The following is an 11,065-nucleotide window of genomic DNA, read 5'->3' as shown; positions in this document are numbered from 1 at the left end:
CGGGCGGGAGGGGACCGGATGTGGGGGCTTGGGGTGTAAGGGGGTGGGGGGAAAAGGTTCCCTGGGGTATCTGGACCCGAAAGCTGGCTTGCTGTGTCTAGTCCCCGGCTACCTTCAAAAGTTTTCCAACTTACCCGAAAAGCCCCCAGGGGTCTGCTTCATCTCGGGACATAGATACCTAGGTTTAAACTCTAGGTTACTTGGACCCAGGCGTCCGGGCCCCTAACAACTCCTGCAGAACCTTTGACCAAATAAGGGCAAAGTAGCTTCTCCTGCCTCGCCCGCCCCCTCCCTTCCCCTCTCCGCTTCTGCTTTTCCTGAAGGAGAGTTCTGAGCATCCAAAGACTCTCTCCTCTCCTCACTGACTTTTGGCTCCCTTTATTTCCTGGGTTTGCTTTATTAAACACCGAGATCTAAGGCTTCAGAGGAATATGTCATCCCTTCCTCTCTGATCCCGTTTTCTAGGTTTGAGGATCATGGTATTTTTCTGCACTAACTTCCCATAATCCCAAGAGTTTTTCAAATTTCATTGATTTGTACAAAGTACATAACATACACCTCTCCCCCCCGGGGATTCTAGCTCCTAGAGAAGTGAAAGGCCGGTGGGTCCTTGGAGAAAAAGGTGGGAACCTTGGTGTACTAACTTGATGAGTACTTGGTTCCTCTTCCAGCCAGCTGAGGTTGGTGTCCTGGTTGGCAAAGATCGGTCAAGTTTTTTCGTGAATGGGCTGACACTTGGGGGACAGAAATGTTCTGTGATCCGGGACTCACTGCTGCAGGATGGGGAATTTACCATGGATCTTCGTACCAAGAGCACCAGTGGAGCCCCTACCTTCAACGTCACTGTCACCATGACTGCCAAGAGTGAGTTTCTGAGTCTGACTCCTCTAGCTCTGAGATCCCTAATGTACCTCCTTCCATTAATCTTTTGGGTGTTTTTTCTCTATGGTTCTCCAGTGGAAAGGGAGACAAGCATTGCTGGATGCTGGCACATTGGATAGTCCCAGCTGTCTCAGTTCCTCATCTTGTAACATAAAGAAGTTGAACTGCATTACCTCTTAAGTTCCTTCTTTTTTTAAGCCTTTCAGTTTAGAAACTCTCTCTTCTCTTGGAGCAGGTAGATCTGTGAGGTCCTAAGTCAGCATTTAGGTCTCACCTTTTGAGCTCTTTTGTTAAAATTTGGAAGTGGCAGGCTCATGCACAGCTGATGCTAGCCTGAACACAAGCCTTTGACCCCTAAGTTTTAGTCTGTTACTCTTCAGCCTTTAAGCTTGATTTTCCCTTTTTGAAAAGCCCTATTGTTTCAGGGTGACTGACAGCCTCCCTGTGTGTGTGTGGGGGGGGATTGAGAGGGATGAGGTTGGGTTACAACCCGTAGGGCTGGACAGCTGCTGAACAGCTGGCAGGGGGTGGAATTGTGACACCTGGGTCCTAGCCTCTTTTCTTTCCTCCAGCGCTAGTTCTGCTGATGGGCAAAGAAGGTGTCCACGGCGGTTTGATCAACAAGAAATGTTATGAAATGGCCTCCCATCTGCGACGTGCCCAGTACTGACCTCGTCTGTCCCTTCCCCCCACCACTCCCCACAGCTTTTGCACCCCTCCTTCCCATACACACACACCATTTTTATTTTGGGTTATGAAATGGCCTCCCATCTGCGACGTGCCCAGTACTGACCTCGTCTGTCCCTTCCCCCCCACCACTCCCCACAGCTTTTGCACCCCTCCTTCCCATACACACACACCATTTTTATTTTGGGGGCCATTACCCCATACCCCTTATTGCTGCCAAAACCACATGGGCTGGGGGCCAGGGCTGGATGGACAGACACCTCCCCCTACCCATATCCCTCCTGTGTGTGCTTGGAAAACTTTTTTTGTTTGTTTTTTTTCTGAATAAAAAAGATTCTACTAACAGTGCTGTGTGGTTTGAGCTTGGGTGTCAGAATGGGAGACAGGCACCGTGACCTGCCTCCTTCATTCTGGCTTTGGGTTGTGAGCTGAAAGACTGAGGTACTACAAAGTCCAGGATTTTTAGCTTCTTGCCTCCATGGTCCAGGACTAAGCACCTCCCTTAGGCCTACCTAGCCAGGTGGCCCACCCCTCCACAGTGGCATTTCCAGGACTAAGTTCTCAAGTGTGCTAGTGGAATTGGTGGGTAATGGAATAGAGCCATCCAGGCTAGAGAATGGGTCCAGGCCTGCGGGAAAGGCAGGGCCAATTGAGTCATCCTCGTGTGGGTGGGGCTCCTCCTGAGTCACAGTAAATGCCTCCTGGGGCTGTCCCCATGACTACAGGTTAGTCTGTTCCAGTTCTCCCCTGCCCCTTTATGGCAAATAAAGGGATGATTTCCCCCAAAGGATAAGTTCACCTGTATGAGAATGATCTCACCCTTCCTTAGTCCACAAAAACAATTTTATTAACCCAAGAAGTGAAGACCCAGTCCCTTTGCACCCCTCCCTGCCCATCCCCTCAAAAGGATGGGGCTGGGTGAGGGAGAAACATGGGATGAAAATGTCCCCTATCCCTCAACTTAGAAGACTGGAGGAAGAGGGCCTGTGCAAATAGGTCACCAGAGGTGCGGGGGAAGGGAAGGAAAATACTAGACCAGGATGGCAGGTGAAGAAGTGGAAGGAGAAGGTGGGGGATCTGTTGAGGGCCCAGGAAAAACAAGAGGGGCTGGGGCCAGGGAGCCAAAGGAAGTAGGAATGGGGCTGGAGCCCAGGAGTGGGGTCCGTTCTGAGGCAGGGTGATCTCTTGGCTCTCCTTCCTCATCACCCTCCTCTTGCCCCTGAATTTCTTCCTCCTGCTCCTCATCTCCAGGACCCCGATGAACAGGTTGCTTGCAGATGGGGCAGGTCTTCCGGGTCTGAGTGAGCCAGGGATCCACACAGCGGCTGTGATAGGCTGCAGAGAGGAATGAGGTGAAGCACCTGGTGCCTGCTGGTGGGGTGGGGGCATAAGCACAGGCAGTGAGAGCCTCACCGTGGGCACAGGGGAGTACTCGCAGCTTGTCCCCATCCTCATATTCATCCAGGCAGATGGCACAAACGTCATACTCGTCTCCTGAGGGAGAAAAAGGAATCCAGTCCCTCATTGAGCCACCCTCAACCAAGGCCCACAAGAACTCACTCTGGGAGGCCAGCGGTGGAGCTAAGCTCTGCAAAAATTATTTTCCCTGGACTAACAAAGCCAGTGAATGAGCTAAGACTTGCAGGTAAGGTAAGGCCAGGGCTGAACATGGATGAATTTGGGGTTAGAAGGGACAAGCAAAGAGAAGCAGAGGTAAGGGAAGTGGGTTTTGGGGGAGGTGGCCTGAGGGTGGAGAGAGAGGGAGTGGGAAGAGTGGAAATGAGGGGCAGGGCTTCTGCTATATCCTTATATGGGCATTGAAGGCTTCAGGGCCTAAAGACCCAGCCCCTCCTTACCTATTTCTTCCTTCTCAGACTGAATCCTCCCCACCTTCTCCCTTATAAGCAAAATCTGTACCCTCTATTTCCCCCAACTATTTCATTTCTCATCTTTGCTTTCCACTTCCTGCTCTACTGTGATCTGTTGTCTTCATTGTATTTGTGGGTAAAAAGAGAAGAAAAGGAGCATCTCAGGCTGACAAACTCCTTCAGAACCAGGTAAACTGTGGGAAAGGCCCTCCTCTCCCCCTCACCCTTCTGATAGTCATGTGTAGGAATCTGTTTCAGTTGCTCTTTGGTAAGTCGATTCCGCTGCAGCCGTTTCCGATGCTGGATACAACGAACTATCTAGGGGAAGGGAAAGTGGATGGACCAAGCTTAGGGAACAAAACTGGACAACCTAGTACAAACCAACCTCACCTCCAGATCCAGTCTGGCCTTACAGGCCCCAGCTCTTCCCATCATGTTCCTTAAGTTACTCACCATCACTGCTCCCATGGCCAATACCAGCAGTCCCACAATCCCTGTGAAAGGGATGAGGTAATAGCCCAAGGGGAAGCTATTGTCTGGAACCAGAAGCACCTGAGCCCTGGGGAAAGGAAGTCCAATCTCAGAGGGGCAAGAAAGGCAGAGACAAAGGAAGAGGGACAAAGTAACTGGCTCTGGACAAGGACCATGGGAGAGTAAGGGAGTGGGAAGAAAAGCCAAGAGGCAGGGCAGGAGGGAGCTGAGGCTAAATGATTGGGCAGTGAGGCTGCAGGCTGGCATGGAACTACTGAAGGAAGAGTGGGAAAGAGGCACATGTCCTACCCCTTCTCGTAGACAAACAGGGCACGCAGGTATTCGGAGCTCCTCTCCCCAATAAACACTGACGGGATCCAGATCTGCTGCTGGATTTCTTCTGCAGGGATCAGGGTGTTACACCAGGGACTCAACCTTACTCTCCTTAAATCCTTTGGGAACGCTGGCATTTGGCATTTCTACCTCATCCCACCCAAAGAATAATTGGCTTCTTTTCCCTAAGCCTTCAGCCCTCCCACCGTCTCTCAGTCTGAGCTCTTCTGGAAACCCAGCTGTCCAGATACCCCAACCTTACCACTATTCCACACCATGTTCAGAAGCTCATTGGAATTCACGTTGTGTACCACAGCTGCACCATACCCAGCCTTCTGAGCATTTAGGACCTAGAGAAACAAGACAGAGGATAAAGAACCATCAGGGGCCTTGCCTCCGTTCATTCCTGGTGCCTTTTTTTTTTACCCTCAGCTTCCCAGCTCCCACTCCACATTCAGCAACCTTGAGGTCAAAGTTGCAGTCGAATCTTCGAAGCAGTGCAATAAAGACTGACCCGTTGACCGGGGCTGGGGGTGGTGGGGCAATGGGGCTGCATGCATTGTCTGGGTGAGCCTCCACAAGGAACCCCTGAGGGAGAGAAGCAAACAACAGTTGGATTTCTTCTCTCTAGGTTCTGCTCCCCACAAAGCCCACCAAGCACACTGGCTCCAACATGCCACACAGCCTCTATCCTTACTTCCTTCTCATTCCTGGGGTCTGAGCATCCCACCCAAGTCAGAAATCTACATCTTCTCTTTAGCATACTGAAGATGCAATTACATCAAACAAAATCTCTTCACCGGACACTCCCATCATCTCTCTCTGTCCCAGATGTGCTATCCTGTACCCCATACTCCAGGATAACTCAATTCTTCTACCTTCCAGTTTCTCACTGATTGTAATTTAATTCTCTACCCATCCACATCACTTTCTCTCAAATTCTGTTTCACATTCCCCCTCCAGTACATATTCAAACAGAACGCACTCCCCTTTCAACTTTCCAGTTACCCAAAACTCTACTAGTATCTATGGCCCAAATGAGTTCCAGCTATGTGACAGTCTTTGTGACGAAGCACTACAAATTACTTGCCTAACTTAATCTTCACAATAATTCTAAAATACCTTCTGTTATTATCCTATTTTACAGTAAAATAAGCTAAGGCTCAGAGATAATTAACTTGTCCAACGTCATACAAGCGATTACTGGCTCCCGAGACCCTACTGATAAGCACCACTTCGTCCTGCCTTTGGTTTTAGTCCACTTTCAGTCTCCCTCATAAGCTCAGAGTTCCATGGCTGGACACTTTGTCTTCTCCTTCTAGATTCTGGATTCTATACTAGATGTGCTTGTGCATTTAGCTCCTAACTTGACTCTTTTCCAACCTCCAGCTTCACCCAGGCAAGACTCTTCAACCCCTGCTCAGGGTGGAGGATTTGAGGAAATAGAAAAAAGGGAAAATCACCTGGAGTCCCTCCTGGCTCAGGGCAGCCCCAAAGAGAGCTGGGAGGTCTGCAAAGTCCATACTGGCATTGTGTTCCGAGGTCTGCGCACAAAAAAGTCCATGTTCCCCTCCAGCCTGCAAACGTTCCCTTCAGTGCCCTTCCCCCATCCACCCCTCAGACTCACCGCTCGAATGAGCCCCCGGATGGGGGCCGCTCCCCACAGCACAGTGGCCACAACCACAGGAAGAGGGAAGGCCGCAGGGTGCATGATAGCGGGAGGGGGGAAGCTGAGAAAGCCGCGGCCCGGTAGCAGGAGCAGAAGCGGAGTTCTGCGCCCTCCCCGCCCCTCCTTCAAGATCCCAGGGGTCCAACCACCCCCAGGTCCCACTTTCCAGCTACATGGGGGCGCTGGGGAAGGAACCCCGACTCGGGGAGTGAGATATCCAGACCGTTTACTGGAGCTGGAGGGAGACACTAAATGTATCCTTCTCTGGTGCAGCGATAACACTGGGAGAAGGGACAGAGGCAAACACAGTGAGAGAAAAACTTCTGGAAGGGTGGGGGAGCACAAGGAGGTGGGACTTCCGGACAGGTAGGTCGTCTTCCTATCCCTGGAAAAGGGCTTCCGGTAAGGAAAGTCCGGCCGCTTCCAGCATTGGGTGCTCGAGATGAAGGACTTCCGGCCCTAAAAGGCCGGTTAAAAGAAAGGTTAGAAATGAAGAGAGGGCTTATGAAGATAGAGAATGCACCAGTGCCCCAGAAGACGTCCTAATCGTTTCCCCTTAGTGCCCAGGATCCTGCAGCTGCCCTGTTTACCAACCTCTCCTCCTCCCTCTGGCTGCCGCTGTCGTGTCTTCAAGTCTCGCGAGCTGAAATCTTGCTGTATCTATCGCGAGACCTCCTAACTCTAGCTAGCCTGACTCACTCGATCTCGCGAGACCTTCAAACAAACTGCTCTATTTTCCCGCGATTCCAAATCGGTAAATACTGCTCCTATACTCGGGGCTTCCTAAATCAGCCACACCTCTTCCTGCCCGTATCCTTCAAGCTTCCGATAACTTCGTATAATGTATGCTATACGAAGTTATTACGTCACCTTGGGCGCGAGCGGGGCCGCGCGCGCACGGTACCCGGAGCCGAGGGCCACTGAGGGGCGATGGCGGCGACGGCGAGTCCTGGGGCCGGCGGGATGGACGGGAAGCCCCGTACCTCCCCTAAGTCCGTCAAGTTCCTGTTTGGGGGCCTGGCCGGGTAAGCTCAGGCCCCAGGGATGGGAAAGGAGGAGGAAGGGACGAGCGCAAGGAACCGGGCCCAGTTCATCTCTGGGTCTCTTGCAGTGAACTGAGCCAGCACGGGGTCAGTGCGATTGCCAGCATATTACTAGGTTCTGGATGGCCTGCCAGGATCTTTCCGCCCATTGCAGGGCCCCTCCTGGTCTGCATGCAGGGTCATTGCACAACCCTCCCGGGCCATCCGAGTTCCCCAGCCCATTGCTTGGCTCTGCCGGGCTGTGTGGGGTTCCAGATCATTAAATGGCTTCTGAAGGAGTACTTGGAGTCACAGGTCATGGATGCCCGCCTTCTTCCCTCCCTGGGTCGGACTGCATGCCGTCCCAAGTCACTGCTTCACCCCCATGGAGCTGCTTGGAGCTCTTTCATTGAATGGCTCCTGCTGGACAACTGGACTTTTAAGACCATTGCTCTTGGTATACACACAGACTCATACACATGCCCACCAGCTTCTTGAATCCTTAATCGCATGGCAGGCCCTGATCTTTGTAACTCCTTGCTGCTAGGCTGTAGTGGGCCTTGGTAGATCTGAACACCAGACCCTTGACTCCATCCCCGTCTACCCCCAGGATGGGAGCTACAGTTTTTGTGCAGCCTCTGGACCTTGTGAAGAACCGGATGCAGCTGAGCGGGGAAGGGGCCAAGACTCGAGAGTACAAAACCAGCTTCCATGCCCTCACCAGCATCCTGAAGGCAGAAGGGCTAAGGGGCATTTACACCGGGTACTGCAGCCTCAGGATGAGAGGTAGGGTGTGGGTTGGCAGCTCCAGACCTTGGCCTGACATGCTCACTGATCCCTTTGCTCTCCAGGCTGTCAGCTGGCCTGCTGCGCCAGGCCACCTACACCACTACTCGCCTTGGCATCTATACCGTGCTGTTTGAGCGCCTGACTGGGGCCGATGGTACACCCCCTGGCTTTCTGCTGAAAGCCCTGATTGGCATGACCGCAGGTGCAACTGGTGCCTTTGTGGGTACACCAGCTGAGGTGGCTCTTATCCGTATGACTGCCGATGGCCGGTGAGTTCTAGGTCTGAACCTAACTCCAGCCGCATTTCCTGGGATCTAGAATGAAAGAACCAATGTCTAATCGCACCGCTACTTTGGGGCAGGGTGGGCTGTCCTGACCTTGGCCTCTCCCTGTCTTCCCACCAGGCTTCCAGCTGACCAGCGCCGTGGCTACAAAAATGTATTTAACGCCCTGATTCGAATCACCCGGGAAGAGGGGGTCCCCACACTATGGCGGGTGAGTGAGGTGCTGGAGACTTAGGGAATGTGGGGTCAGTTCTCAGGTATTTCTGACTCTTCCCCCACTCCCTCACCTCCAGGGCTGCATCCCTACCATGGCTCGGGCTGTTGTTGTCAACGCTGCCCAGCTTGCCTCCTACTCCCAATCCAAGCAGTTCTTGCTGGATTCAGGTGAGACCTAGAGCTGGGCCCTCAGCTCCCAGACTGGCCTGCACCACCGCCAAGCAGACTGCCACCCTCTGTTTCACCCCCCCAGGCTACTTTTCTGATAACATCCTGTGCCACTTCTGTGCCAGCATGATCAGCGGCCTTGTTACCACTGCCGCCTCCATGCCTGTGGACATTGCCAAGACCCGGTGAGTGTGCAGGCCTGGGCCTGGAGAGGGGTGGGAGGGCCCCCTTTCTGTCTCTCATGCCCCTGCCTTCACTCTTTCAGGATTCAGAACATGCGAATGATTAATGGGAAGCCAGAATACAAGAATGGGCTGGTGAGGAAGCAGGGCTGGGGGGCTAGGTCTGGAGTGTTGGATGCTCTGGGAGGGCTGGGAGGGCTGGGAGGGGTACAGGCCCTTGAGGCCAAGTCCTAGCCCCAGCGCCCTGCCTGCCTGTCTGTCTAGGATGTGCTGGTGAAGGTCATCCGCTATGAGGGCTTCTTCAGCCTGTGGAAGGGCTTCACACCATACTATGCCCGCCTGGGCCCCCACACCGTCCTCACCTTCATCTTCTTGGAGCAGATGAACAAGGCCTACAAGCGTCTCTTCCTCAGTGGCTGAGGCAGCAGTGGGCCTGGAGCTGGTGTGCCAGGGCTCCCACTCTCCGCCACCTACATTTACGGTGCCCCTGGGGCCTGGACTCTGCTGCCCTGGGCCCATCTATTTATTTCCCTTCCACGGTGTGGTTTCCTCCTTTGCGGTAAAGGACTTTGGTCTCTTCTACCCCCCGTTCCAGCTTGCCCTTCTTGTCCTGATCCTTATGACTGCTCTGTCCCTGGCTGTTCCCTGGGGGGAGCTGGGAAACTCCCTGAGGATTTATGACCTCCTCTTGGGTGTTAGTTTCAGGGCACGCAGGACAGCAGAAGATCCCCCTTCTCAGTGGGGAAACCAAGGTAGAGCTGAGGGGACAGGAGAGAGCAGAAGCTATTAAGATGGTCAGAAGGTTCGCAGTGGGAGGATGTGGTCCTGCCTCCCTCTACCTCAGTGAGGACTTAATCAGTAAATTAGATGGATGACACCACTCCCAAATCTGGAGAGTTGTGTGGGTTAGGAGGGGGAGGAGACTGGACAAAGAAGCTGGTACCCCTGGAGAACAGGAACTGGAATTTTTAAGAAGAATTATTAAAGAAATACCTGCTAGTTTTATGCAAATGCTTTGTACATCAGTCGTGCCGCAGCAGCTGACGGGGAAAGAAAACCCAAACTCTAGTCCTGTGTGTTGCTTCCCAGCTGCTTGCCCAAGAATGCAGCAGACACACAAGTCATCTTACATAAACCCCAGGAAAAGTCCCTAGAGTCTGGTGATGGACTGGAGCCATCAGGGGGTGGCAGGGCAGGGCAAGGCTTGTGGGGATGGGCACTGGAGCCAGACCCTCAAAGCCTGAAGGCCTGAGGAAAGGGAGCATGTTGGCCAAAGACTTGATCTGGGCCTCAGGTGGGGAGAGCTACGGCCTTTTCCGTTTCTTTAGATGTGTGATTCCCAGGCCCTGCCCTAAAGGGGCCTAGGAACCTCTTAGGGTGTAAAAGGGCATGGGAAGGTGAAACTGGGAGGAGTGCTGGGCAGCAAGAGGGCTTCAGGCCAGGCCAGGGGACAGGCAGGCAGCAGGTGGGAGCTGTCCCCTTGGCAGAGCCTTGTCAACAGAAGGAGAGGTGGAGTTCAGCATCTGGTGGCTGTACTGCTGCCACCGTCTTACCCCTCTATGCACACTGTGTCCTGGAGTTTGGTGGCTTCTTTGAGAAGTGAAGCCTGGACCTTGTCCTTAAGGAGTTCCACGTCCAGAGGGGCAGATGATGCAGGAGCAGTTGGGAAACAGAGTGTAGCAATAGACTGTAACTTGGAGCACTTGGCGCAGTCTAGGAGGCAAGACCTGCTCACAGTAGCAGTTAGACTGATTGGGGGAGGCAGTGGGGGCAGCACTCCTGGCTTAGAGCGAGGGCAAAGGCTCAGAGGAGGAACATTGGTGGGGAGCAGGTAATCTATGAGAAGTTAGCCATAGCTGGAGCACAGCTTGCAGAGTGCAAAGAGGTGCAGCTGGACTGTTAGACGGGGTCAGTGTATGGAAGTCCTCGATTTCTAAGCTCAGGAGTTTGTCCTCTGCCTGGGGAAGAGTTCAAAGCAGGAGAGAGATGTGGTCAGATTTTCAGTATGATCCAGTACGATCTGTAGGAGGGGGCTCTCTGTGGAAGGTCATCCTTCAGTCCCATTTCTGGGCTCCAAGCCCTGGACTGAGCCGGAGACGAGGCAGGAAAGAAAGCCTCAGCAACGTGGTCAGGGAATGGTGGAATCTATGGACCCAGGGGAGGGAAGTCGATCCCGTTTGCCTGCGTCCTAGCTTGATGGTAGGAAACCCAAGACTATTCACTCACGCCTACCAGGATGGCACACACTTCCAGGCCCACACCCTTCCCATTGCCCACTGACCTGGCAGTGAAGAGAGCTGCATTTCTGCGGCTGCAGGTATGAACAGGCTCCCAGCTTTCTCCCCTTAGTACTGCAGGCTACAGGCAGGTAGACCTCAGTAGTGTCATTAAACTCCAGGGAGATTTATGGTTCTTGAGCTAGATCTGATGCTTGGGGGGGTCTGGTGGGTGTTCATTCCTGGAGGAGAGAAGGAGACACCCCCCCCCCCCCCCC

At 53.2% G+C, this 11,065-nt stretch overlaps 3 protein-coding genes across 5 annotated transcripts in view; 2 read left to right on the top strand and 1 right to left on the bottom strand.

Moving 5' to 3' along the window:
• PFN1 (profilin 1) overlaps positions 1–1,601 on the top strand; it is a 2,821-nt gene extending 1,220 nt beyond the window's left edge. The window contains exons 2-3 of the mRNA XM_008570097.1: positions 672–864; positions 1,455–1,601. Of these exons, the coding sequence (XP_008568319.1) occupies positions 672–864; positions 1,455–1,552 (291 nt within the window). The 3' untranslated portion in view covers positions 1,553–1,601. The remainder of the gene's footprint in view (positions 1–671; positions 865–1,454) is intronic.
• Positions 1,602–2,394: 793 nt separating this feature from the next.
• Positions 2,395–6,539, bottom strand: RNF167 (ring finger protein 167). 3 transcript variants are annotated; one of them, XM_008570095.1, is made up of 10 exons: positions 6,505–6,532; positions 5,869–6,369; positions 5,705–5,785; positions 4,668–4,829; positions 4,504–4,591; positions 4,218–4,308; positions 3,891–3,996; positions 3,662–3,755; positions 2,983–3,063; positions 2,395–2,904 (listed from the first exon to the last, which is right to left on the bottom strand). In XM_008570095.1, exons 2-10 carry the CDS (start codon positions 5,950–5,952, stop codon positions 2,600–2,602), a joined length of 1,092 nt encoding a protein of 363 aa, XP_008568317.1. In that variant the 5' UTR covers positions 5,953–6,369; positions 6,505–6,532; the 3' UTR covers positions 2,395–2,599. The 3 variants fall into 3 exon arrangements, with proteins under 3 accessions (XP_008568317.1, XP_008568316.1, XP_008568318.1); XM_008570094.1 differs by having other exon boundaries at positions 5,869–6,539; XM_008570096.1 differs by having other exon boundaries at positions 4,704–4,829; positions 5,869–6,538.
• A 236-nt stretch (positions 6,540–6,775) lies between these two features.
• On the top strand, positions 6,776–9,582 carry SLC25A11 (solute carrier family 25 (mitochondrial carrier; oxoglutarate carrier), member 11). The gene is made up of 8 exons (XM_008570093.1): positions 6,776–6,935; positions 7,543–7,695; positions 7,784–7,990; positions 8,126–8,216; positions 8,299–8,389; positions 8,475–8,574; positions 8,655–8,706; positions 8,836–9,582. The coding sequence occupies exons 1-8, from the start codon at positions 6,841–6,843 to the stop codon at positions 8,989–8,991; spliced, it is 945 nt and encodes a 314-aa protein (XP_008568315.1). The 5' UTR covers positions 6,776–6,840; the 3' UTR covers positions 8,992–9,582.
• The last annotated feature ends 1,483 nt before the right edge of the window (positions 9,583–11,065 follow it).

The sequence above is a fragment of the Galeopterus variegatus genome, unplaced genomic scaffold (genome assembly GCF_000696425.1).
Source record: "Galeopterus variegatus unplaced genomic scaffold, G_variegatus-3.0.2 Scaffold569, whole genome shotgun sequence".
NCBI classification, from domain to species: Eukaryota; Metazoa; Chordata; class Mammalia; order Dermoptera; family Cynocephalidae; genus Galeopterus; species Galeopterus variegatus.
Note: the sequence above shows the minus strand (reverse complement) of the source record. Positions and strands in the feature narration are given on the sequence as shown.